At 38.2% G+C, this 21,804-nt stretch overlaps 1 protein-coding gene across 1 annotated transcript; it reads right to left on the reverse strand.

Annotated features, from left to right (window-relative positions):
* Window positions 1–638: 638 nt before the first annotated feature.
* Window positions 639–16,978, reverse strand: LOC114054095 (AN1-type zinc finger protein 1-like). The gene is made up of 8 exons (XM_027877209.1): window positions 16,780–16,978; window positions 10,222–10,264; window positions 8,306–8,345; window positions 5,632–5,759; window positions 5,449–5,540; window positions 2,919–3,040; window positions 1,698–1,853; window positions 639–1,598 (listed from the first exon to the last, which is right to left on the reverse strand). The coding sequence occupies exons 1-8, from the start codon at window positions 16,832–16,834 to the stop codon at window positions 1,428–1,430; spliced, it is 807 nt and encodes a 268-aa protein (XP_027733010.1). The 5' UTR covers window positions 16,835–16,978; the 3' UTR covers window positions 639–1,427.
* Between the last annotated feature and the right edge of the window lie 4,826 nt (window positions 16,979–21,804).

Genomic DNA, 21,804 nt, shown 5'->3' on the forward strand with positions numbered 1-21,804 from the left:
CTCCACCTGAGGCATTGTACTAAAGCTGCAATACATAGTGCTAATGTTGCCTTTAAAGTGCTAGAGCTGGACGCAGGGCTAAGGGATTACTTGGTTCAACTTCCTCATTGTAAAAATTAGTAAAGTAAGACCTAGAACAAGTAAATAATCTTCTAAGACCACATGGCTTGGTAGTGCGCATCTGAGCTTCCTGATTCACCTTCCCCTATACCATGAAGCCTCAGTTTACACAATATTCTGTGGTAAGTATAAAACAAAAAACCCTTTCCACTGTTTCACTGGATACTTAAAATGGCATGGGGCAGAGGGCAACCCCATTTTATAGATGAGAAAAATGAATGTCAGGATGATTGTGGGGGGCAGCTAGGTGGCGCAGTAGATAGAGCACCAGCTCTGAAGTCAGGAGGACCTGAGTTCAGATCTGGCCTCAGACCAAACACTTGACACTTACTAGCTGTGTGACCCTGGGCAAGTCACTTAACCCCAATTGCCTAAAAACTAAAAAAAAGAAAGAAAAAAAAAGATGATTGTGAATTAATTTGCCCAAGGCTGCAGAGAGAGCAAGTACTTGAGGGTAGAAGTGGACACATTTTATGCTAGTGTTCTTTTGACTAAATGTCTAGCTTTTGAAACAGGCATATAAAAGCAGATTTTTATTAAATCAACCTTTTTACACTGAATTTAATAAAAACTATTAAGCTCTTGCCACAAATCTTGTGAAACCCAACCTCTGTCTTAACACAGATTTATATACTGGAAGTTTCTCTTCCTCTATACCTTTCCCTTCTGCTCCTCTCTCCTCTTGGTATATTAAATTGGAATTCTCATCTCCTCTCTTCCCATCCTTTAATCTTATTCCACAATCCCCTTCCTTCCCTCAAGACTATCATCATGCACTGTTTCTGGCGCATTGAACTTTAATAGTTAGTGATGATTTTGTACAGCAACATCTTCCCCACCCCCAATATTTGGCATTCCTACCACCCCCAGCCTGAGCCAGCAGGGTTATTATAAGGCTCAAATGAGGTAATATATTATGAAGCACTTTGCAAACTTTAAAACAGTTATTACTATTATTATTATTCCTATGTTTCCTCTTTTATTACCACTTCTTCTGATGAAGTTTTAGATAAAGAACTACTATCCATCATAGGAAGTGACCTATGTGCTATCTGTGTGTACATGTATACAGTAATGCTTTACTTGAATTTATTGATATTTGGTTTTCAGCCCAAAATTACTTTTATCATAATTTTTAGCATAATTACAAAAATACTTTATATAAAAACTCATTAAATAATGTATCACTGTCATAGTTGAACTAAGCTTAAAAGTACCTTTCTTTGAAGAGTACATGGTGTTAATATTTAATAAATTAATTTTTAAATGTATTGTTTTCCTAATAATTGTGGGTTGTCCTTGAATGGCTACTTTAAGTAAGAATCAGCATTTTCCAAAAATTGTTCTTCGTTGTTAAGATATTCTAAGATAATATTTCCACCATTATATAAAGGGCAATCTTCCTTAGTAATCCATGTGTCCAAAGATTGATCTGAAGGTAAGGCTTCTCCTGTTGCAATGTTACACAATCTTAATTTCTGTAAAAGAAACAATAGGACTACAATTAGCAATTGCACTTTGAAGAAAGTAATCTACCAATTTTCACATGACAATTACTACAAATCAGTTAGCACTACCTTGGCCGTTGCTTTGTTGTTCTCATTTTTAAGGCTGGCTAATGAAGCTGCAAAATCCACCGCCTTGCCAATACTCCATTTATAACAAAAGAACATGGGCTTGCTTTTCTCCTTGCTCCCCTTAGGTAAAAATACCTGAAAGTAAATTCTTTCTGTCTGCAAAAATAAAGTAAAAAAAAAAATACACATTATGCATTTCTCTTGGCCAAGAGGATGCTACTTTTAAAATAAGGGGCAATAGTGATTTGGAGCCAAGAAGAGGGGGAAAAAAGAGACAACTTGGTAAATACCAACACCAAGATAAAGGGAAGGTGACAATGCATCAAGGGTTTTTGTTAGTGATTATCAAGCGTTCAGCAGAGAAATAATGGGAGTCAAGGTGCCCTTCCCTCTAGACTTTTATTTTTCTTCTAGACTTTTAATGACTTATTAAAGTTACTCTGAAAAAAGGTGACATCTCTCTTTTCAAAGCAAAAACGAAAAAGAAAATGTAAGCCAACAACTTTCATTTCATTCAATGAGCTCATCTTTGATTCTATAAAGCATATCAGAGATTAAGTAGGGTTCACTTCATAGAAACTCATTTTGTAACCAGCTCTGTGGGAATGTACCTGTTGTACCCTAAGGGAAAGAACAGAGAGTCATAAAATCTTAGTGCTGAACAGAACCTCAGAAGTCAAAATACAACCCCTACTTTTTTTAGTGGGGTAACTGAAGTCCAGAGAAGTTTCACTATTTGTCCAAATACAGATAGAATTAAGAGCAAAACTCAGATTCAAACTCTTGATTCCCAGGCTATACACCCCTGCTGCCTCCCTCATTTGCTGTAGGTATTACAAATAGAACCCAGATCTCAAGACTTCTAAACATACTGCTACACAATTCAACTTAGATTAAAAAAAAAACACACACCTTACATTCAAGAAATGTCTATATGTAAAGTTAATTATTGCTATAACAAAAATCCATTTAACAAAAAAGTTCAAGTCCTGGAAATAGGGCCATTTAGTTTAAAGTAGATAAAATAATAAAATAATAAAAATAGATAAAATAAAATTCAATTGGGTTAAATATGGACACCTTCTCCCTTTGCTGAACACGCAGACACGGACATGGACGGACGGACGAACACACACACACACACACACCCCTTTGAAGTTTAATAAGATTGTAAGATTTGCTATAATGGAGTAACACATTTTTAAAACACCGAAGCCCAACCTGTGGCAAAGATTTATCTCCATCAGCGTGCATTTTTAATTTCATCAGTGCAACTTTTGCTGCAGTTTCACTGTTCTTTGCACCTCTGCGACCTCTGCTTATTGCTGTTCCTTTCTTAGAATCTGAAAAATAAGAAAATTAGCACCTGATGAAATTATCATAGGCTATATTTTCTAGTTTTATTACAAGTGCCTAATGATAAATTAAAACACCAAGAATCATCCACAAATACAGTCCGTAATACCTTTTTAAAAACTAAAGATACTGCACTTACTAGGCAAGGTGGTGAGGGCATAACCTACCACTGGGGAAAATTTCTACTGAAGGCTTCTTCATCTTGCCCAGGAATACCTGGAGAGTTTGCACAAAGCAGAAACTTTGCATTTCTGCATATTCTCCTGTAGTGGAAAGTCCAGTGGATCTGAAGTCCAAGGAACTGGGTTCAAATTCTGCCTTGGCTAATTTACTGCCCATGTGCTTTTGAGAAAATCACCTAATCTCTTTGATTCTCAGTTTCCTTACCCATAAAATGAGGTGGCTGGATGAACTCTAATGTGCCTTTTTTCTTTTTTTTTTTTGCTAGGCAATGGAGTTAAGTGACTGGCTCAGGGTCACACAGCTAGTTAAGTGTCAAGTGTCTGAGGCCGGCTTTGAACTCAGGTCCTCCTGACTCCAGGGGTGGTGCTCTATCTACTGCACCGCTGAGCTTTGCCCGTAATGTGTCTTTTTTCATTTCTAAAGAATATGATCCGTATTTAGTAACATGGGAAAGATAAAGAAAATATATACTTTATTTAATAAACAAAGAAAATATATACTATGTTTTTGCAGTGTATAGAATTCTAGACCTGGAGTCAGGAAGACCCGAGTTCAAATATGGCCTCAGACACTTATTAGTTGTGTGACCCTGGGTAAGTCACTTAACCTCACTGTGTCTCAGTTTCCTCATCTGTAAAATGAATATAATAATAGCACTTACGTCCCAGGATTACTTTGAGGATAAAATGAGGTAATATTTGTAAAGTGCTTTGCAAATCTTAAAGCACAATGTAAATGTTAGCTATTACCATGATGATTATCATCATCATCATCATCATCCTCCTCCTCAAGGATAGCTTATACGGACTCATCCATACTTCTCACCTACTTCCATTTCTGAACAATGGATCCTGGAAGGCATCTGGTTAGCCAGGGTTGTATGGTCTTCAGAATGGCATCCCAAACTACGGATGACAGGATTACATATTTAGGATGGGGAAGAACCTCAGAGGTCATCTAATCCAACCCTCTCATTTTAGAGATGAAGAATGAGGCTCCCGGAGGCTAAATGACTTATCCAAGGTCACACAGGACCTAAGGGGCAGAGCTGGGATTTGAAGCCTGGTTTTCTGATTCTAATTCCAATCTCTTTCCACAGTACCATCTCTAGCCCCATGTAACACTGAGATCCCTCCAACTCTCAAATTCTGTGCCTGTGAAATTTCAACCAAACTAAGCAGCTCATGAAGGATAAAATGAAAAGGATAATTCCATGCAATTTTGAATTAATCAGAAGTCCCACTTCTAGGAAACATCTAGTGGTGATTTAATTAAGCGTCCACTAAGTGCCAGGTATTTTACTAGCTGATGGGGATACAAAGAAGAAAGCTTAACAGGAAGCTCCAATTATAGGGGGAGTCATGCACATATATTGGTATATATAAAACAGACACAAGGTAACCTCAGTGGAAAGGCATTAGCATTAGGAATGACCAGGAAAAGGGTTCAGGCAGAAGGTGGCATTTGAGTCAAATTTCTTACATATACCCCCTTCTCTCCTACGACACAGCCGCTACCCTGGTGTAAGCCCTTAACATTTCACATTTGGACTACTGCAATAGCTGGCTGGTTGGTCTCCCTGCCTCCAGTCTCTCCCAACTCTAGTCTACTCTCCATTCAGATGCCAAAGTTGTCTTCATAAAGCACAGGTTTGCATCACCTAGTCAGTAAACTCCAGTGGCTCCCTAATACTTCCAGGATCAGACATAAACTCCTCTGGCTTGTAAAGCCTTTCACATCCCTACTTTCTAGTCTTCCTATACCCTCCTTACTACTTCTCCCCTCCTCCCCTCCCCCAGCCTCCTTGCTGTTCCTCAAACAAGACATTTTATTTCCCAACTCAGTGCATTTTCACTGGCTTCCCCTATGCCCAGAATTCTCTTCCTCCTCACCTCTGCCTCCTGGCTTCCTTTGTTCAAGACTTGGCTCAAATTTCACCTTCAGTAGCAGGCCGTTCCCAGTCCTTTTCCTCCTGAAATCATCTTCCACTTACAATGTATATCCTGTTTACACCTAAGTTATTTGCATGCTGTCTTCCACACTATAATGTCAGCTCCATGACAGTATGGACTGTGTTTTTTGCTTTTCTGCCAGTGCTTAACAAAGGTTTTTTGACTGACTGTGAGAAGGTTCATGAAGCAGGCAAGAGCTTTGGAAATAGCAAGTGTGCAAGGTAAAAGAAATCAGCATAACCAAATTCTTTAGACCTTACCTATGATTTCTTTAACAAGCTGCTGTGTGGCAGCCATCCGAGCCTGAGGAACTTCCAGCTTTTCACATTCATGGTCTGACTGGTGCCGGTGTCTACACAGTACAGAAGAGTAGATACTGGTTGGTTTACAAACTTGCACAGAATTTAAAAATACCTACAATCTTTGAAGGGTCCAATCATCACCTCAGGCAAAAATTCTTCTCACAGAAGGGACATAACACTGGCACAAGCTCTCTTCCACTGCAGTCCTTGTATGAACATGGGTAAGATGAATGGTCATCAGTCTTCAATCTCTCACTTTTTATGTTCACCTAGAAATATAGAGAGGGAAAAATGTCCTTGTAATTTAACAATGACAGGCAATTAGATTTTATTCAAATCTATTTTGAAGAAATAATTTTAATATTGCATTAATTATAGCAATGACTTTATTATTTTCATAAATGTCATCTTTTTGTCAGGATCACATTTGTATGCTTATTTCATATTTTAGATTTTAGTTCTTGGAAGGGAGATGCCATATCTTTTTAGATCTAATAAGTTAAATTACTACGCACCAAGGAGATGCTTAATAAACTTCTACTGATTTCAAGCAACCAGGAGAATGTTTTTGAAGAGACACACATGTTTGTGTAATGAATGACTAACTAGCTTGGTACACTAACCTTTTTCAAGTTCTCTCAAAGACTAAAATAAGAATACAATAACCAGCTATTGTATATGTATATATACGATAACTAAGCTAAAGGAAATATTAATCAAATCTGGCCTCAGACACTTGACACTTAACTAGCTGTGTGACTCTGGGCAAGCCACTTAACCCTGACTGCCTCACCAAAAAAAAAGCAAAAAAAAAAAAAAAAAATTAAGCTCAATTTTGTATTACCTTCTTCTTTTGTTTAGCTATATTGGTTTTGTTCTCCTCCATCCAGATTAAACCCAGTGTCTAATTTTTTTAATTATGTAATTTAAAAAAAACATAATTATATGTATACATATAATATGTAATTATACGTATACCACTATAAAACTCTATTTCATTGTATAATGAACTTAATACAATATCCCATATATTAAGCTATCCCTTCATAAAAACAGAAGAGGTGATAGGACAAAGAAGCTACTCCTCACTGTGGCTCAAAAGTAAGCACTGGCCAAATCTCTAAGATGGATTTAGGAAAACACTGGCTGAAAAAAACAGGCAGCCAAAGAGCCTTTTTCCATCTCAATGCTTCCACCTTGGGCTCTGGATTTCTTAACAACCTCCTATGATGGTTCTACCAACATATGTTCTGCTTTCATTACTTAATACTTGGATTCACAGTCAGGATATAGTTATAGATATTAAATTGTATGAGAGAAAATAGATCAACACAGACTGATTTATAAGCTGCTTAGGAAAAACATATGAATTTTATTCTTCCCAAAGTGAATACTCTAAATGTAATTAATGAAAGTGATGTTTTATTTTTATTCTTTAAATGTTTTAAAATCTTAAATGAATATCATAACTATGAAAAACTTCATGACTGCAGTAAGTGAGCTAATATTTATATTCCATATAAAGAGCTACCCCATAACTTTTGAGGGTCAAATTTTGATCTATCTATCCTTCACTTGTATAAATGAAGAAAGTCTGTATGCAACACATATTGCTGCACCTTAATTGTCTACATAATGCTACACATTCAAAGAAAAGCACTTATTCATATATGCTTTTACTGACTGTACCATTCACTTAGCATTTATGAAAGTGTTTCGTTTTCTTAAGTTTTTTTATTTGCTATGTATATAGTATGTACTAACTCAGTCACCTTGTTCTGGACATCCAGAAAGAATCCTGTCTCAGGTCCTACAGTCTATAGAAGCAGCACTCATCTGCCTGCACTGTTGCTATTTCCTCTTATGAAAGAGAACTTAATTGTCTTTTTTTCTGCACTCGACCATAAATTTCTTGGGGTAAGAACTAAAACCTTAGACTTTTTGGTATTGAACATATAACATGCTGTTTTGTACATAGAAGCCTTCAATAAATATCTGTTGAGAAACAGATCATACAGTGAAAAACTTCATCAAATATCTAGGTGTTTCTAAAATCTGTACTCATGTGGCATATATACACATAGAATACCCAGATCAAAAACTTTATTTCTCATTGTTTATCTGTTTTCATACTGTGCTACATAGAGACCAAATCAGTTTCTAAAAATTTACTTCCTTGCATCTTTTCACAGTATCCTGCTATTAGGTGGAAAAAAAAAAAAAACAAATCTGAATAGATCTGGGTCAATAAAAAGCCATTTGCTTTATTGTGGATCTCATCAAAGGTAAACATAGGGTCCAAATCTTTAAGTAGACATGCAGCATGGCATAGTGTAAGAAGTCATGAAGAAAGTCTGATGACCTGGGTTCTGATTAACTCTGCCACTATGTGTCCTTGGCTAAGTCAAGTCACCTCTCTAAGCCTCAGTTTCCTCATCTGAAAATGATGGGTTTCACTAGATGATATTTAAGGTTTTTTCCAACTTTGAAATCCTATAATTTCAAGGTTGGACTCTTTAATTTGTACATGCACAAAAAGCATGATCACAAAAAGCTGTACATGCCAACGTATAAAAAATTAACTTATCGTAAAATGAACCTCAGTGAAAAAAAAAATAAAACCAGTTTTTCATATATTTCTTTATCTGGTTAAATTTTATCTGATATTACGGAAACAAAGAAATTAAAATTCTTAATTCCTATTATTCAGCCTCTTTATAAAAGAGAAAGATAGTGATAATCATACCTCAAATAGAAATACAGAAGAATGTTTTTAAGTACATTATGGGAAAATAGTTAACATGCTTATTCATACCTCAGAACAGCCATGAGACTCCCTGCTTCTGTGCTCAAGACTGAAACCAAAAACAAAACAAAATCAGAAAATAAAACAAAATTTTAACCATTTAATACAACTTTTAGATATTTCGCATTTATTTTGCTCTTTTATCATGTATAGTGGTGCCAAACTCAAAACAGAAATAGGTCCCTATAGCTGCATAATGACTTAGGAAACCATATATTAATATTATTTATGTTGCACTGTATTTTTATTTATTTTGTTAAACATTTCTCAATTATATTTTAATTTGGTTTGGGTCCCAAGTTTGATACCTCTGCATAGTATTCTCGGGGCTAAGATGATTATATAATTAATGTATAATTTATGATAAGTTTCTACATGAAATATATTCTCTATTATAAAATTAAATGTCAGTTAACTCGAGGTCCAATCCTCCTGTACTAGTTATATATTTTTTAATTAAGAACAATGCTATCTTAATAATAGGCTTAGGGACTGACTATGATTTCACTAATAAATGGAATACTCTCTGACCAATGCAGGCCTGTACTTTCTCTGCAACTCTTGTTTTTTTAGAATTGTTGACAGCACTAAGAGGTTAAGTGGCTTGCCCAGGGTCACAAAGCCAGTATGTCAGAGGCAGGATTTGAATCCAGGTACTCCTGGCTTCAAAGTCAGCATCATGCTTTTCTTCTTAATGTTAACAGCAAAAATTGAATATCACTTTTAATTTGTATGCTTTATGATATTCTACTTTGGGGGTCTGAACTTTGTAAATATCCTCCTGTATTGGTTCCACTAGCACAGGCCTGTACAACCTGTGGCCTACCAAAGGATTTTGGGTGGTCTGCAAAAAATGTAGAGGATCCTTTACCCCTGAAATCCTTTAGCAGGCCACAGATTGTGCAGGCCTGCACTAGCACATATTCTGCCTTTACATTTTAATACTTTGATCCAAAAATCTAGAATATAGTCACAGACAGAAAATTGCATGGGGGTAAATGAACATTCACACCACTCAGTTAAGAATGGTTCACAAATATTAGAAAGCTTCTAACTCCTGTCATTTCTCAAATAGCACTAATAGAAAAATATCAAACTCAGTTACTAAAGCATTCACCACAGTATGCTACTTCTACATTGATGTCAATCACAGATTAAGGAATTTCATTAGGAAACAGTCTGTCCACCAAATTGCTTTTTGTCTTCTAATAATCCTTTCTGAATTTCCTGAAAACTAAATTCTTTCAAAGTTTTACTCAATATTATTAAATACTACATAATGTGATAACTGGAAAATATTTTCCAAAATATTCAGTCAATTCTCAAGTTTTGCTTTGTACTCTATTTTTATTTTTTTATTTTATTTTTATTTTTTATTTTTACTTTTTGATGAGGCAATGGGGTTAAGTGACTTGCCCAGGGTCACACAGCTAATGAGTGTTTTATGTCTGAGGGTGGATTTGAACTCAGGTACTCCTGACTCCAAGGGCAGAGTGCTCTTCACTGCAACACCTAGCTGCCCCTTGCTTTGTACTCTAAAATATGTTCTTGATACCACTTGAGAGATTAGCCCAGGTTTCGTTCTGATCTTAATAAGCAATCATCACAAACTGCCCATCTCTGGCCATTAGTCTTGTTCAATGTAAGGACTATTAATTATCACTGACTCTGTGTGACTGCAATTCACACATTTAACTGGTGTTTAACGAACCTCACATGTGGATGGCAAAGGATTCTAATGTGTGGTACACATCCATGAGTAAGTTTTATTTCAGAGAATATTATAATAAATCTTAAATAATAGCCACAGAGTATAACTAGTACATAAAACAAGAACAGTCTCCATTTTCTCAGTAATAAATAGCCTGGTAGAGACCTTCACACTAATCCTCCATTTTATATAAGATACTGCTAATATGCCTTACCAGAATATTCCTGAACATCCATCACACACAAATGGAAGAAAATCTAAAATTAAAAGAAAAAATATTAATTCTCAGAATGTGATTTTATTTTGTTTTCTTAAGAAAACTTTTAAAAAAGTACTATTTCTTTGCAGGTACACCATGCTACATATGACACAATCATATGAAATTTGTGAGAGGAGGATAATGGAATTGGAATTATTAGGAATTATGTATCTTTTGTGCTAAGAAGGATGAATGAGAAGTCAGAAGTTCTAAGTTTTATTTCCTGATCTGCTTTTTAATTTCCTGATCTGATTTTCCTGATAATTCAACAAAATACTACAAGCCTCAGTTATAACATGGAAATAATAATTATGGGTCTCTTACCTACTTCATAGAGACATTGTTATGAAAAACCTAAGATGTACAGGGGGGAAAAAAACCTGAGAAGGTTAAAGCAAGGGCAGGTAAAAGAATGAATACAAAAGTATAGCACAGAAAGAATACTAAGACAGAAATAGAATGGCACTAGGAATGCTGAAACTCAGAGTGGAGGTTGAGAACTGCATAATGAAAAGCTTTTTTGTTTTGTTTTGAGTTACATTAGGGAAAAGAGAACTAGTGAAGGGCTAGGAGTGCTGTTTTGTAGTCTGAGATGATCAGCACACTAGAGACAAGGATGAACTACCTGACTTATTTTGTTTTTTTTTTTTTCTCTGCCAAGGGGAATGGCCTTTGGACTGAAACAAACAGTAATCTTTGCAAGACTAGAGATTAAGAGAAAAAGTGATGAAAATGGAGTCTGCCAACTATAGGTCAGGATTCTTAACTTCTATTCTTGACAAAATTACTGAAAAGTCTCATCAAACGCACTTTATTAAGTAGCACAAAACTAAGAAACAAGAGGCAAAGAGCTTGGAGCCCACCCAGAAGCCTCATGCTTGAAGTCTCTCCCTCACCTCCCTCTTCGGGCTTCCTAGAAGTCTCTGCTAAAATGCTACCTTCTGCAAGAAGCCCTTCCCAGTCTTTCATATCCTTAGGGCCTTTCCTCCGAAATGATCTCCAAATTATCCTATGTGTAGTGTTTGGACATAGTTGCTTTCATGTAGTCTCCCCCATGAGACTGTGAGCTTTTTGAGTGCAGAGACTTTTTTTCCCCCTTTCTCAGTATCCCTATCACCTAGTACAGTGCCTACAACATAGTACGTGCTTAATACATGCTTATTGACTTGTTTCATTAATACCTTTATGAACGAAATAGGCACCAAATAACATTTTGTCAGTGAAATGATTTCTAAGGTTGGTAGTAATTTCTGAATGAGCTATCAGGTAGAGAAACAGCATATATATTATATATATGTGACAAATTATAAAAATTAAAATGAAAAGCTATGGCATGCAATTTTAAAAAAGAGAAAAATTTGAAGGCCTTTAGATGACTACAGCAATGAAACTGATAGTATCAAAGAGACAGATGGAGTAAATCTCAAATGAAATGCTGCTAAGTGATAGCAGTAGGGAAAGAGTCTGGAAATGGCAATGAGGAACAGGAAGTGTACCTACTTCTGGCTCAGTGTGGGGGAAAGGAAAAAATATATGGTAAGGACAGGTCAGGAATGCAGTGTCGTCTAGAGGGAGTCAGTTTTCTTTGAGTGCATGCAGATGGAAAGAATGTGAAAGGAAGAGGTCAAGATGAAGGAAATATTGTAATTAAAAGATGTTCCAAAGGGCACAATGAAGTGAAGAACATTAAAGGTAGATCTGGAGAGGAAAGAGTGGAGAGGTAGGGAAGAGTAGGGCTTGCCTTGGCCAAAGGTAACTCTGAATCACAGGGGCTAATGCAAGAGGAAGAAGTAAAAATTTACTAGTCACAGGACAAGGGCAGTGCCAGTTGACCAGGGCTCCCATATCCATGAAATATCTATGATACTTGAAGCTGACATTCATCTGTTCTCTCCTTAAAAAGAGTGAAGAAGGAACTGCAGTGACCCTGGGACCTGGGATAAGGACAAGAGAAGCCCCTGACTTGCCTTGTGAAGGTGAGATCAGCCTGTAAACCAGGCAGTAGGTCATAGGGCAAATAAGCCTCCAAATACAGTTTATCAGGCCTACTGCACAAACCTCACCTTCTAAGCAAATACAGTGATGGAGAGTCCAGAGAAAAGCAGGTAAAGGACAAGAAACTCAGAGTCAACAAAGCCCATACCTGCCTGAGCTAGAAGTGGTGGCTGAAGTTAGTTCCTACAACTGCTGGGTGATGATGTTGATTCCAGGATAGTAGGTTCTGAGCAAGAAGGCCTTCAGATCCTGTCCCTCAGTAGGGCAGAGGCTGAGATAACTACTCCTACAAGTGAAACAATGAAAACTTTGATTCCACATCAGCTCCTAGTAAGGCGGATGGCGGCTACCAGAAGCCACCATGCTTCTCTGCCTATTGTCCGATAATGATATGGAGCTGGATGGGCAGTTAATAGAGTTGATTCTTGGACATATATCTTGGATAGATATTACACGTTTCCTTGATATTGATAACTACTTCATGAACTGAGATATGAGATGAGTTTTTGTAACTCCATACAAAGTGTCTATTCCAAGATTATGCAATAGACAATTAATGACATACTTCTCTGCCTACAACATGAAATTCCTTTAAATACCTTTCCTGTGCCTCATATTTATTTAAGAGTATGGGCAAATAACTTCAGATATATTCACAAAAGGAATGTACTGCTGAACTTCATTTGAGAGGTAGAATAAGCTAAAACTTATTTGAAAGGACCTCATCCGGGTAAGCAAGGCCAATATAATAAAAATGACAATTTTACCAAAATTAATCTATAAATTCAATGCCATCCCAATTACCAAAAAAATTATTTTAAGGAGCTAGATAAAATAACACAATTCACTTGGAAAAGCAAAAGGTCAAGAATATCAAAGGAACTAATGGAAAAAATGTAAAGGAAGGAGGTTTAGCAGTACCAGATCTTAACTATGTTATAAGGCAGTAATTATCAAAACTATTTGGTACTACTTAACAGAAAAGTTAAACTAGTGGAACACAGTAGACATATGATCTACAGCAGCAAACAGATATAGTTACCCAGTGTTTGACGAGAGTAAAGACTTATACAAAAACTTGGTATAAGAATTCATTATTTGGTAAAAATTGTTGGGAAAGCTGGAAAGTAGTATGGCAGAAATTGGGCACAGGCTAATATCTTACACTATTTACCAAGATAAGGTCAAAATGGATACGTGACCTAGATATAAAAAGAGATATTACAAGAAAATCTGAAGAACATGGAACATACAGCCTATCAGACTTGTGGATAGGTGAACAACTTATGAACAAACAAGCAATAGTGTTGTGAGGTGTAAAACGGCAATTTTCTCATAAAGAATCAAAATAATTTATAGTCACATGAAAAAATGCTCTAAATCATTATTGATTAGAGAAATGCAAATTAAAACAACCTTGAGATATCATATTATACCTATCAGATTAGCTAAGATGATAAAAGGGACAAATGTTAAAAGAGATGTGGAAAAACTGGGATCTTAATTCACTGTTGGTGGATATGTGAGCTGATCTAACCATTTCGGAGAGAAATTTGGAATTACGCCCAAAGAGTCATTAAACCACCTATACCCTCTGACCCAGTCATACCACTATCAGGTCTGTTTCCCAAGAATATTAAGGGAAATGGAAAAGAACCTACATGTTTGAAAATATTTATAGTAGCTCTCTTCATGGTGGCAGACAACTGGAAACTGTGGGGATGCCTGTCAATTGGGGAATGGCTAAACAAATTGTGATATATGTTCATGCCACAAGAAATGATGAGCTCAATGATTTTAGAAAAGCATGGAGGGACCTCTACAAAGTAACAAATAGCAAAATGGGCAGAACCAAGATTACACTATATACAGTAACAGCAGTATTGCTTTAAGAACAACTTTGAGCAACCATGTTATTATAAATACTTAAATTAAACTCAAAGATCCTATGAACAAAGATGATATTTGAATCCAGAAATGTGGCATAGGAAATGATGAACTAGTTGATTTGGAAAAACACTGAAAGACTTGAAGGAAGACTTATGAAGGAAGATGCTATCCACCTTCAGAGAAACAGATGATAGGAGGAAATAAGCATAATACAGTTTTACATATATGTGTATGAGTGTATATGTGCCTATATGTCTGTGTTTCTAGATATCTATGCATATATATTCACGTTTAATTGTAGCCTTCATTGGGGGGGGGGGAGAAGGGGAAAAAACTAAAGTAATAAGTGTACAGCAGAGAACAAAAGAAAACCAACAAGGAAGCAAAGAAAAGCTGGGCAGCTTTGAAAACAATATGTAGTATTTATTATGTAGGTCTTCTTGAAATGAAAATTTATTGTTTTATATTTAATCCTCTCTAATGGTCTGCTGCGTACATGGCAATGTTTTTTTTTCTTTTCTCATTTTGTATGTAAGTGCAAAATAAAAAAATTTACAAAAAAAACCCAAAAAACAACAAACCTCATCCTACAGTAGCTAACTGATTAGAAAGTAGAGTACTAGCTGGTTACCATACAGTCAAAAAATCAATGAACAGAAATCAATATTCACATATCCCCAGCCAAATTAGCCTATTTCAGGGAACTGCCTCATAACGAGCACAATAAAATCAAAACTCACTTAGCTGAAATAGTTCTTTTATGTAAAATGGGAATGGGAGCAGAAGTAGACTGGATTTAAATGCTACTGTTGTCTATAGTTAGTGGCTAATAGTTATTGTTATATCAAATAGGGCGAAATGGTATAAAGGTCCTATGCTACAGTGGAAAGAGCAGTAAATTCCCAAGATCTGGACTTAGGGTCCCAGCTCTCCCACTTACTAGCTGTGGTACCTTAGGTACTTAACTTCTCCAGGCTTCAGATTCCTCACCTGGCAAATGAGGGGGTTGGGCCAGATGATCTCTAAGGTCCCTTCCATTTTTAATATCCTGTGATTCTTTGAAGAATCTCCTAGGAAAGACAGGAAAATGGATACTCAAAAACAGTGATAATTTTAGATTAACCTATAGATTTGATTTTAGATTAACCTATAGAATAAGAGATATAGAAATGCCTATAAGTGGGGGAAAAAAACCTGGCTCCTAGTACTTGATAAGTGTGATTTCCTCGAAGAAGATCAAAGTAGGATTGTGGCTGGCAAAAATGTATGTTGCTCTTTGTAACTTTGATGCTTTCATCATTTGGGATCAATACAAGATCTGATTCCTGGGACAAAGATTTTCATCAAACCACTTCACTTAGACCTCTTCACGATAATGCAATGTGAAGAATTCAGCATGAGTCAGTTGTGAATCTTCCCCTAACTAGGAAATCTATCCCTCAGCAGGCAGTGTTGTGATAACAAAATTTTAATATGTAGTATATTTAGGTCATCGTCTCTTCTGGACCAAAAGCTGCTTGAGTTATGGTAATTTTAAAGGGATAAAGCTATGTAACCTTGTCTTAACCTTGTCTGCCTCAATTTTCTCATCTGTAAAATGGGGATTTAATAGCACCTACGTCCCAGGGTTGCTGTGAGGATAAACCGAAATTATATTTGTAAAGTGCTTTTTAAAACCTTAAAGTAACTACAGAAACACTAAATATCATTAAAATAGATAAATATACTATAAAAATGTGAGTATTTGTTATTCAAATTGCTCACCACATGCTATTGACCCATGGTCTCACAGGCCTAGCCCTACTACTTCCAATTACTAAAGCTCTACAAATGTTCAGCAGGTCCCATGCATAGACATAAAGAATGTGACTTAGAAGACCCTAGAGATCATCTGGCCCAGGGTTCTTTCAATATAACTGGCTTCCTTTGTAATCTTATATATTTTGTTCTATGCACTTAACTCATGATTCTGAGAAGTCCATAAGCTTTACCGGGCTGTCAAAGGGGGTCCATGACACAAAAAAGGGTTAAGGACCCTTACCAGTCCCACCTCTAACTTTACAGACGTGGAAACTGAAGCCCAGAGAGGAGGAGGAAGCGACTTATCCAACTTCAAACAGCCAATTAGTGTCACAACTGGAGCTGTAACCCAAAAACGGTGAATTGCAGGCCACTGTTCTTTTCGCTACACCACAGTGCCCTCGTCTGACTGACTGAAGGAAAGATGGGAACAACGTAATGTAACCCAGCAGTCAGCTTACACAGAGAAACGCCTACTGGGAAGGACAAGAGCAGTTCGGTCTGACCTGGCTGCAAGAAACCTGCAGGCTTCTACGAAGCACGGAACGCTATAGCATTAGCTTCGGAGCACGGGGTCCACAGACTTCTGGGAGGCTCAGGAGCCCACGCGGCGTATCCCCGCCCCTCCGGCGAGCCCCGCCCACAAGGCAGCCTAGCTCCTCCCCTCTGGCGAGCCCCGCCCCTCTGGCCAGGCCCCGCCCTCTCTATGGGCCCTCCCCCATCCACTCAGCTCGGCCTTCCGTCTCTGACCCCTTCCCTTCCCTTCCTTTCCAACTACTCTAGGTCCCCAGAAGGCGGCGTCCGCTTCCTAAAACCCTCCAGGATCACCTTTCTGCCGGCAGTGCTCCACCTGGCAGTGCTTTCCGATGTCCAACTCGGCCATCGTTACCCTCTGGGCTGCCTGCTAAGCCGAACGGACTGACAGGAACGGAAGCGAGGGGGCCGGAAGTTCTGAGGCGCGCGGTGGTTTCTGGGATTGTGGCATTTTCCGGCAGCTACAGACACAGCGGGAAGAGCTTGAGAGATTGTTGCGGGAGGCGGGGAGGGAATGGGTGAAGGAAGGGCGGGTTTCCGGGGTTGGAAGTAGAAGGAGGTGGCTAGGCGATGCGCATGTGCCTGACGTCTTGGCATGGCCGGAGGACGCCCCCTTCGGGCAGACGTTGGCGTTGTGATTGTGTGAGCCTCGCTTTGCACTGGTGTTTAATCTGACCTCATACCTTGTAGTGACGTGTCATGCATCCTTCCGGAAACCTTCGGGCCCTGCCCTCCTTTAGAGCAAACAAACGGGGTTGGGGTGAGGGGGGGGGGGGGGGACGTCACCTGCGGGACCAAGGAAGAAAGCTCTGGCTTTAGAGTCAGAGCGACCCAGGCGACCTGGGATCTAATGCCGCTTCATCCTGAAAAGGACGGAGATGGCCTAGACAGCTTTCCGAGGGCCTGTCCAGCCACAGATCTGTGATCAGCCATTTAAGCCGCTTGCCCTATTCCAGCTGTGTATACATAGACTCTGGCGACCTGAAAGTTTGGTTAAAGAGGCAACAAGCTAGGTGATAATTCAGATTTATGGTCTCCATATATGTTTAACCATAGCATGAGAAAGGAATTTTCTTAATTTAATAGGTTGTAAATGCAATAAGATAGGAGAAGTATTAAAGGGTCAATTGAAATTATAGTCCCAGGATATCTGTTTCCCCTACATGACATATGTCCATAGGATATCAAGGTAAGAAAAGCCCCATTATTCAAGGTAGTGTCTGGGTCTGAGGCCCCTAAATGGTCACAAACAGGAGAATACTGGTCAGCTTCATCTGGTCCTGCAGTTGCTGACACAGGAAGGGGCATTTTGAGTTCCCTCAGAGAACAAAGAAAAAGCCCATCTGTTATGTTGGGGTGCTTCTTCTGGTTGATTTGTTCAGGCTTTGGCCCTTATTGGGGCTCAAATGATCTTAAATAATCATCAACTCTTACCTTAAAAGGATTTCAATCCTCTCTAGGAAATAGACACAGAATTCCAGAGCTGGAAGGAATAGTGTTAGGATTGTTTTATAACCCTTGCCCTCAAGGAGTTTACAATCTAATGGGGGAAGACCACGCACAAAAAGAAGCTGAAGGGGGGAGGGAGGGGAGGAGACAGGAGGGTATTCAACCCATGGTAGAGAAGTTAGGGAAGTCCTAAAATAGTGCAGCCAGGTTCCAGCTGAGCCCCCTTCTTAAGAGTTTGGGGTACATGGCCCCAGTGACCTTCAATGGGATGTAGTGATGAGGTGGAACACCAAGGCTGGGGATCTTGCAGGATGATGAGGTACTGAGGGGCAAAGAACAGAGCAACTATGATACATGTTCTAGGAAAGAGACAGACCCTTCAAAAGCAGACTGGAACCCCAGAAAGGAGGCACCAACGCTCTTGATTATTCATATTTTCTATTGGCTGTTTCTCCTTCATCCAGAACTAGAGTTTTAACCAATTCGTCATCAAACCTCAAATAATAAGAATAAGGATAGGATGAAAGGTGAGGATCAGAAACATCCTGCACATCAGGTCGGAAAAATTAAAGGGTGTTCAAGTTTAAGGTCCTCTGTGGTATTTCTGAAAATGATCATGAAGATCTCTTCTGATTTTAATTCATATGACCCTTCTTTAAATCTTGTGTAGGCTAAACATCTTCAGTTCTTTCAAATGGTTTTTTGTACCCTCACCATAATCCTCGTCCTCTTTATATTTTGTCTCATCTCTGACACATATTGGCTATTCAACCTTAGGCCACTCATTTAAGCTCTTAGTGCAGGAGACAACTCTTAAGACTTCCCATGCAGGGAAGAGGTTGACCTGCATGGTAGACAGGATTTCCTCATTTGGAAGTTCCCTTGAAATCACAGTTTCGGTCCCTGTCCTTACCCCCCTGTACACACCCAAGCATATCAAAACTCTTCCTAAAATGTGGCACCTTAAGTTAAACACAAAACCCAAGGCAGATGTGGTCTGACTAGGGCAGAATACAGCAGGACTGTGACCTCTCAATCTGGACATTAGATATTAATGTAGAAGCCTAAGATGATCATTTTGGCCCTACCACTTCACAGAATTAATTCTTATGAGCTTTCATTTCACTAAAGCCCTGTGGTCACATGACTGCTGTCTAGCTACATCTCAATTCTATAGTTGTATACTTGATTTTTTAAGCCTGTGTGGGCCTTTGCATTTATCCCCATAACTCTTCATCCTTTTAGAGTTATCTCATAATCCAAGCCTGCTTTAGATGCTGATTTTATAATTTAAGCTATTCAAATAAATCAGTAAAAATGTTTTTTACTATATTTGACCCTTTTTTGGTGGGTAAAATGTCACGGATGAGTAGGACATACGGGATTGTTTCTTGCTTTGTGCCTTTCACTGTATTTCAATTTCCAATTCAATTAGACCAAAGGTATAAAGAAACCCTAAGAGGCACAGTGGGTAGAACACTGGGCCTAGAGTCAGAAAGACCAGAGCTCAAATATGACCTCAGAAACTTACTTGCTGTGTGACCCAGGGCAAACCACTTGGGTGTGTTTGCCAAGAAAACTTTTTGAACAGTTGATCCACAGGGTCACAAAGAGCTGGACATGATTGAATGACTGAACAACAACAACATAAAGAAATCAAGCTAGGGTATCTAACAGGATGTTTAGTAAATGGAACCATAGCCAGTGCTAAGTTTGTCAACCAAATGAAATTATAAAAAATCACCATTTTTTGGTAACGAAATACTTGTTAATTTATAGATTGATCTGATCTAACCAAAACAACAACAAGGACAAAAATCCCCACTATAGCAGACCCAACCAGTGGTCATCTAGCCTTTGAAGACCTCCAGTAAGGGGGAACCAGCTACATCATAAGTTCTATTTTTGGATATATCTAATTGTTAGGAAGTTTTTCCTTACATTAAACCTAAATTTACTTCTTTCAAATTTATTCTAATTGCTTCTAGGTCCGCTCTCTGAGGCCAAACAGAACAAATCTAGTATCTCACACGACAAGCTTTCAAATACTTTTCATTTCCCTCCTTCCCTTCAGGCCTCCCTTCTCTAAGTTATACTCTCCTAGTTCCTTTCCAACTAATTCTTGTAAGGAATGGAGTAGAGGATCTTTACCATCCTCCTTGTCCTCCTCTAGACACTCTACAGTTTATCGTTGTTCTTTCTAAAATGTGGTGACCAGAACTGAAAATAATTAGCCAGATGTGGTCTAAGTACAAGTACAGCAAGATTATCACCTGCTTCTTCCCTTGGTGCCTTAGTAGATGGTCTTTATGAGCTTCTGTTAATCAATCAGTCAATCAGTAAACATTTATTAAGTGCCATCTAAGTGGTAAGTGATGGGGATACAAAAGAGGCAAAAGAGTTCTGCCCTCAAGGAGCTTAGAATCTAATGGGGGAGAGAAAATGCAAACAAATATATACAAAGCAAGCTACATATAAGATAAATAGGAAATGATTAAAAAGGTAGGCACCAGAAATAAGAAAGTTTGGGGAAGGCTTCCAGTAACAGATAGGATTTTAGTTGAGACTTAAAGCCAGGGAAGTCAGTAGTCAGGAGGGGGAGCATTCCAAGTATGGAAGACAGCCAGAGAAAATACCAGGAGCTAAGACATAGAATGTCTTGTTCGTGGAACAACAAGGAGGCAGGCCCCTGTCACTGAATCAAAGAGTATGTGGTAGGGAATAAAGTGTAACCAGACTGAAAAGAGAGAGGTTAGGTTAGAGGGGGTTAGGTTATAAAGAGCCAAACTGAGCATTTTGTATTTGATTCTGGAAACAATAGGGAGCCATTGGAGTTTATTGAGTAGAGAAGTGACATGATCAGATCTGTGCTTTAGGTAAAAAACAAACAAACAAACAAGCAAAAAATACTTGGTGATGTACCTTTTGGAGATGAGCCTCTCTGAATTTAATTAGGCTGGTCCATACATAAAAGACCTTTGTCTATCACCAAGAGTTGGGAGTCTTTTAAAGACTGTGCTTCTTTGATAAAATCTGCAAGAACCCTGAGTCACCTCCACTTCCAAATGAAGAATGATAAAAGGATAAGACTTTAGAGGAGGGATACCAACTGATATCACATAATTGTAAAATCCAGTGACCTTCCCAGACTCGATGCAAGGTACTGTATCAGGGTCCAGTTGCTATTGGTCTCTCTGGGATTTAGTAGTTCTGAAATTTTCCCTTTCCTTTATGTAATTATTCTTAGTTTGCAAAATTTCCTGGATACTAGTGTTCAATAGATATGGCTGAATCAATGAACATCTTCCAGTTAGTCGTTTAATCTAGGAATATTCTGTCTTCTTGTAAGGGACAAAGTATCATGCTCCCACAATAAGATAACCTTTGACGTCTTACAATATCAGCAAAGAAGTTACATTGTTTTAACACATTTACAAAACCTTGAAAGGGCAAGCCAATGAGAAGGGCCCTAATCTTTTAATAGACCCCAAAGTTCTAGAGGGCCGAACCAGTTTTAACTAGTCCTAAGTAGGACAAAGGCTTTTGGATGATGAGGGATGGGGTGGGGGAGTATGTCGAGGGGATGTGGGATGGGTGGATGTGTAAGATTGTAACCTGGAAAGGAACGGACCAATCCGGGCCTGGAAAAGAGGAGTCCAGGTGTTCTAGCAGTATAAAACTTTTTCTGGCTTCTGTAATCGTCCCAATCTCTTCTGAGAGGTTTGCCCAGTTCTCTCACAAGAACCATAAATAAACGATTCTTCACTCACTCCGAGCTTAGTTTTGTTTTTAACCAGAAGGTTTTGTTTCTCTAAGGCCTTATTTTTAACATTCTGATCATAATTACTAAATCATGATTTTTTTTTTAAC

This window comes from Vombatus ursinus, unplaced genomic scaffold (assembly GCF_900497805.2).
Source record: "Vombatus ursinus unplaced genomic scaffold, bare-nosed wombat genome assembly UNPS02014812.1, whole genome shotgun sequence".
Classification (NCBI taxonomy): Eukaryota; Metazoa; Chordata; class Mammalia; order Diprotodontia; family Vombatidae; genus Vombatus; species Vombatus ursinus.

Coding starts and splice junctions, on each gene's coding strand:
- LOC114054095 (XM_027877209.1), bottom strand. CDS start 16,834: ATGGCCGAGTTGGACATCGGAAAGCACTGCCAGGTGGAGCACTGCCGG. Junction 10,265..16,779: donor GGAGCACTGCCGGCAGAAAG/GTGATCCTGGAG, acceptor TTTTAATTTTAG/ATTTTCTTCCATTTGTGTGT. Junction 5,760..8,305: donor AGTCTCATGGCTGTTCTGAG/GTATGAATAAGC, acceptor CTATATTTCTAG/GTGAACATAAAAAGTGAGAG.